Below are 6,000 nucleotides of genomic sequence, written 5' to 3'. Positions count from 1 at the left end.
TAAAGAGCCACAAAATGCATTTTTATGCGCGTTAAATTTTTTCAGTCAACTAACGTAATAAAATATAGCTTTTAGGTGTTAAAAACACAGTTATATTATAATTAAATAAATTCAGTAAAATTTAGAAATTAAACGGAAACATTTACTTCGAAAAAAGTATTTCGAAAATGCAAAATTCGTGTATTAATTTTTATATAAAATGGCGCTAAATTTGCAGTATCTTAATATTCGTTATAACGCTGTGTTTTTGGACCCCTAAGTCGCTATACTAAATTTGAGCTGAATTTTAATTTGGTTATAGGTCGCCTACTATTATGGTTCACAAAATCTTTTGAGTCTAAATCTAAATTTTGAATCGTTTTATTAAGATATAGTAGGGTGGGGAAAGATGGGACACCTTTTCATTCTATTTTCTCGTCCCATTTGGTAGTAAACAAAGAAAATTCAAAGAATTATTAAACCGTATCCTCACGACTCTCGTAAACCGTTGTTAATTGTTTAAAACACGATCAGGATATTTAGATATTATGTACTAAAGGTGTCCCATCTTCCGCCACCAAGTTACAAAATTTTGCGTAAAATTTTATCGTTTCGAAAATCGGCTCGCGAAAGCTTGGCAATTATTCAGACTTAACGTTTAGGCGTCGCCGCAAACGAGGTTGAAAGCACTATATTCTAGAGAATTGTATTATAGCATAACAGGTTGGGTTAAGATTTTCTATGTTTTCATTCTCTTTTATCGTCCCAATTGATAGTAAACAAAGAATATTTACAGAATGATATAACAGTATCCTCACGACTCACGAAAAAATGTTAATTGTTTAAAACACGATTAGAAAATATGGGATATTATGCGCTAACGGTATCCATCTTACCCTACAGTACTATAACTGTATAGCCGATCGTATACGGTCGTATAGGTTTCTTAAGCCAAGGCATTTTGAGTTCACCGGTGTGGTAACTCGAGCGAAAAGCAGTTGCAAAGTTTCGCATATTTTGCATACTTACGGTCGTAATAACATGCCTACTAGAATACCATAAATAGTTAAAGTATATATTATGCCTAATACTTGAAATACAATACACATGCTTATTATTACAGCGTGAGCTTATGTAATAATAGTGGTTTTGAGGACCGAAAAAGCATTGTATAGTAGGGTAGGGAAAGATGGGACACCTTTTCTTTCTATTTGCTCGTTCCATTTGGTAGTAAACAAAGAACATTCAAAGAATTATAAAACCGTATTCCCACGACTCCCATAGACCGTTGTTGATTGTTTAAAACACGATCAGAATATTTGGATAATATGTGCTAAAAGTGTCCCATCTTCCCCCACCCTACTATATATAATACAGGTCTGTACATGCAATAGACAAAAAAAGTAAAATTTAAAAAATCCTAAAAACAAACGCATTTTTTAGTAATTTATACGATTTCGTAACTATACTTGTATTTAGGCTAATTTTTCAATTATATTTTTGCAGTTTTAGACAAAAAATTGTTACTATACTGTACTGAATAGCGTAGTTTTAAAGAAATTGTTTCATTTTTGGAATGGCTTATAATCGAAACTGAAAAATGAAAACTCAGAAAAGATTTTACCCATTCTGTGTTCTATTTTTACTCTTTTCGCTTTTGGATATCGTCCTCGCAACGGGTAAGTCCCTAGTCAGAAAAAAACGGGTACGAATACAATTTAAAAATTAACTTTTTTAGCTGTAACAATTTAAAATAAATAATTTGTACTTTTTTACTTTAATATTTTTTTTATCCCTTTTAAGATGTAGGTTTATCATTTAGTTATATAAGTATTACTAAAATTCTGATGTCCAAAAATTAAGTTTTAAATTTTCTTATTTTTTTTGAATTTGGTAAAATGTATTGGTTATTATGCGGGCACAAGGGCACGCGAAATTCGTGTGTTTCGCCGAAGGCGTTAAGGTGTCCGCTTATCGCTGATCAAAAGATACCACAATCAGTGAGGCTTTTAAATTAATTCGCAAATTAAGCCATACGAAGTGTGTACAGTTATAAACCAGCGGTTTTTGGCCTTTTTTTTGCAAAAAGCTATCGGAAATTGCGAAAACATTAACCTATTACAGTGGGTGGGAAAAGATGGGACACCTTTTCGTTTAATTTTCTAGTCCCATTTAGTAGTAATCAAAGAACATTCAATGAATTATAAAACCGTATCCTAAAGACTCCCATAGACCGTTGTTAATTGTTTAAAACACGACCAGGATATTTGGGTATTATGTTCTAAAAGTGTCCCATCTTACCCCACTTTACTATATAATAAAACCCTTACAAAAATTTGACTGCATACATATTAAACATATAGTAGGGTGGGAGAAGATGGGACACCTTTAGCACATAATATCCAAATATTCTGATCGTGTTTTAAACAATCAACAACGGTCTTTGGGAGCCGTGAGGATACGGTTTTATAATTCTTTAAATGTTCTTTGTTTACTACCAAATGGGACGAGAAAATAGAATAAAAAGGTGTCCCGTCTTTTCCCATACTACTATATATAATACTAACATATGTTTAGCGGTTCAAAATCTGAATTTTATCTGTTTAAACCGCTTCTCAATTCGTACATAACAGTTACAAATGAAATAGATTACGCACGCGTTCCTTAGGGAATACACCGTCTTTTGTGACGTCATAAGCCCGTGTGTTTTGTCACACTTCAGTAATACAATGTGTTAGGTATTTAAATTAGCCGAAAATAATGGCTGTTTTTCTGTAACTTGTACGGTATAATTATAATATAATGTTAAATTGAAGCGCTTTTTTTCCAATCCAGTGGTCACTAATGGGTTTCCCAAATTAACAGTTAAAATAGTCAAAAAAAATTGTTGTTTAAATGTTGAAAACACGATCAGGATATTTGGGTATTATGGGCTAAAGGTGTCCCGTCTTCCCCACCCTACTATATGTATAAAAAATCGTTAATAAAACTATATTTAATTCTATTTTAAAGCGGCAGTACTTTAAAATACTAAATTTAAAATTAAATTAGTTTGCAATTTCAGCGACTAATCAGAAAACTACCGTTATTGCACACAGTGTACGAAAGTTAAAAAATGGCGAATTCATTTTCGCACACAAATATTTTTCATAAAATATTTTCGACCGAAATTCGAAATTCTAAATGTCATATCACTTCTACACGTCTATTAGGCGCTTGGCATAAAGTTCAAAATCGGACTTTCCGGTTATTTTGCGGTTTTTAGGAGTATTTTAACCAGCCTTTTGACCTGGGGACCTTTTCTACTAGTTCCCACAGTTGGACGTTTCGACAATTATCAGCAAAATAATTATGTCCGTTCGGAAGTGAATTGGTCATGCATTATTTCCCATATTACTTTATCTGCGGGCAATTCCAAGTCAGCGCACGTCAGTCTTTACTGCAAATCATTTTGAAAGAAAATACCGAATTTTAATCAAAAATAATACAATATTTGTATCATCATAAAAAATATTTTTTTGCCGTTTAAAATTAAAATTTGACGTTATATAGGCTTTAGGACCTTTAAATGTATGAAAATACGGAAATGTTATAACTCGACAGTGAGCATGAGGTGTATGAATACATCATGTGTGTCTGGTGTGTAAGAAGACACCCATGTTATAACTCGACAGTGAGCATAAGGTGTATGAATACACCATATGTGACTGTTGTATATGAAGACACCTATGTTATAACTCAACAGTGAGCATGAGGTGTACGAATACACCATGTGTGTTTTGTTTATAAAAAGACACCCATGTTATAACTCAACAGTGAGCATAAAGTATATGAACCCACTAAACCATGCAAAAATCTCACAATAGCAATACATTGCCGCATCTGGCAGCACAGTCTTTTTTTACTGCGTATAAATTACGCGACTGCGTATTTACGAGTACAAAGCACTCGCTGTAAAACTAAATTAATAATTAATCTAAAGCCCAGTTACCTACTCCAAACAAACACAAGTTTCGAACGGTATGTGTTAGCCAAATTCCTTTTCCGATGGTCTTTTAGCGCAAATATACGAACACCCGCACGCGCAAATCAATACCAAATCAGCCAAATTCAATCGATTTTTTCACGGCAGTTAATAAAATTGATTGAAACTACGACTGGGTGCAGTTTTAAGTCGTATAGTAGGTTGGGGTAAGATGGGACGCCTTTTTATTTCAATTTTCTCGCCCCATTTGGTAGTAAACAAAATAAATTCAAGGAAATATAAAATCGTATCCTCACGACTCCTATAGACCGTTGTTTATTGTTTAAAACTCGATCAGAATATTTGGATATTGTGTGCTAAAGGTATTCTATCTTACCCCACCCTACTATACAATTGCTGTTATATAGGTTAATATATCAATATATAAATATATTTTAATTAAAATAGGACTGTTGAAATTAAATGGATTTTTTTGTATTTTGTTGTACGGTCTTACTGTCCCGCTTTTTATACAATGAGTTTTGCACTGTATTCTATAAGGGTGAGGTCCTACAGCGCGGCACGTTAGGGGATCTTGGTTACTTAGGCCAAAATATGCATATTAACATACAAAATAGTACAATATATAATATAAATGAATGCAACTTGTTTATCCTTGCGTGGCGGGGCAACGACAGTCGTTATAACATGAGTGTTCTGTTTTATACACCTCGTGCTCGCTTACGAGTTACCAAGTATGTAACTTTGTAGGTGATTGTTTTTATATGGCTGACAATTTTCACAACTCATTAGTGACCCCTGGATTGGAACTATTTAGAACATAATATCTAAATATCTTGATCGTGTTTTAAACAATAAACAACGGTCTATAAAAGTCATGAGAATACGGTTTAATAATTCTTTGAATGTTTTTTGTTTACTACCAAATGGGACAAGAAAATATAATAATAAAAAGGTGTCCCATCTTCCCCACCCTACTATATATATTTGTGTGTGTGTATTGTATATTTAACCGTACTATATACTGTAGTCGAATCTTTTGAATTATTTTTGAAGTATTTTTTAGTCATGAGCATAAAATTGTTTTTAAATCTGATTTGTTTGTATTTGTTTTTGGTTAAGTTTTTTCACCATACACGCCCACGCATAATCTGTTCTTTGAAATAAGTTCAAAAAAGTTCATGGTATAAAAACACCATTTTTTCGGTCAGTTATAATACATACATTAAAGCCCATATAACTCAACTGTTTTTAGTTTAGATTTTTTTTTGTAAAATTTCTTTAATATTCTGCTAAAATTTAGTTTATAATTTTTTGCGCGTTTGAAACTTTTTCGTCTAACTTGGAAAAAAAATTCTTTAAAATGTTTTTTTTAGATAAAAATCTTTTAATTTGTACTTATTTTTTTAGACATTTAAATTTATGCTAAAAAATCGTTAAAACGTTTTCAGAAAAAAATCCTAACAAGTTTAATTTTTCATCCTTTTTTAGGTATTTGAATTTTTGCTCAAAAAATCGTTTAAAAAATTTTCAGGACAAAATCCTAATTTTTTTTTTATTAGCGTTTTAAATGTTTGCTCAAAAATCGTTAAGAAGTTTTCAGATTAAAATCCTAAAAACGCGTTCAAATCCATTTGAGTGACGTTTTTTAGCTGTTGTTTATTTGTCCCTAAGCGTTCGGCAGTTACTTAGCTTAAATTCGTTGCAGATATTCTGCCGCGGGCTAAAACTGCGTCGGCGTGTCTCTAGCGCGCCGAAAACTCACTTTTTTGTGCTAATATGGCTTTTAATTCCACCACAAGCTAGCATGAACCTATACCATATTTTCTCTGCGCTTTGAAGGGGCAATTACGCTAGTGTTATAAGTTCACCCAAAAATTCCGACCGCTTGTAGAGTCTTAAAATTCCGGTGGCAGTTAGCGGCTTGACACTAATAGAATTAAAACTATAACCCCTTTTCGTATAGTAGGGTGGGGTAAGATGGTTTATTAGCTGGGGTAAGATGGCACAGTTTTTCATTCTCCTTTCCCGTCGCA

The 6,000-nt window shown here is 32.7% G+C and overlaps 1 protein-coding gene across 3 annotated transcripts in view; it reads left to right on the top strand.

Annotated features, from left to right (window-relative positions):
• The first annotated feature begins 1,468 nt into the window (after positions 1–1,468).
• LOC149725723 (epidermal growth factor receptor-like) overlaps positions 1,469–6,000 on the top strand; it is a 46,055-nt gene continuing 41,523 nt past the window's right edge. For all 3 annotated transcript variants that reach the window (XM_089891753.1, XM_089891754.1, XM_089891752.1), the window contains exon 1: positions 1,469–1,658. In XM_089891753.1, coding sequence (XP_089747879.1) covers positions 1,580–1,658 — 79 coding nt within the window. In that variant the 5' untranslated portion in view covers positions 1,469–1,579. The remainder of the gene's footprint in view (positions 1,659–6,000) is intronic.

This window comes from Ciona robusta, chromosome 13 (genome assembly GCF_009617815.1).
Source record: "Ciona robusta chromosome 13, ASM961781v2".
Taxonomy (NCBI): Eukaryota; Metazoa; Chordata; class Ascidiacea; order Phlebobranchia; family Cionidae; genus Ciona; species Ciona robusta.
The sequence above is the reverse complement of the archived record's forward strand: the minus strand, read 5'-3'. Positions and strand labels throughout refer to the sequence as shown.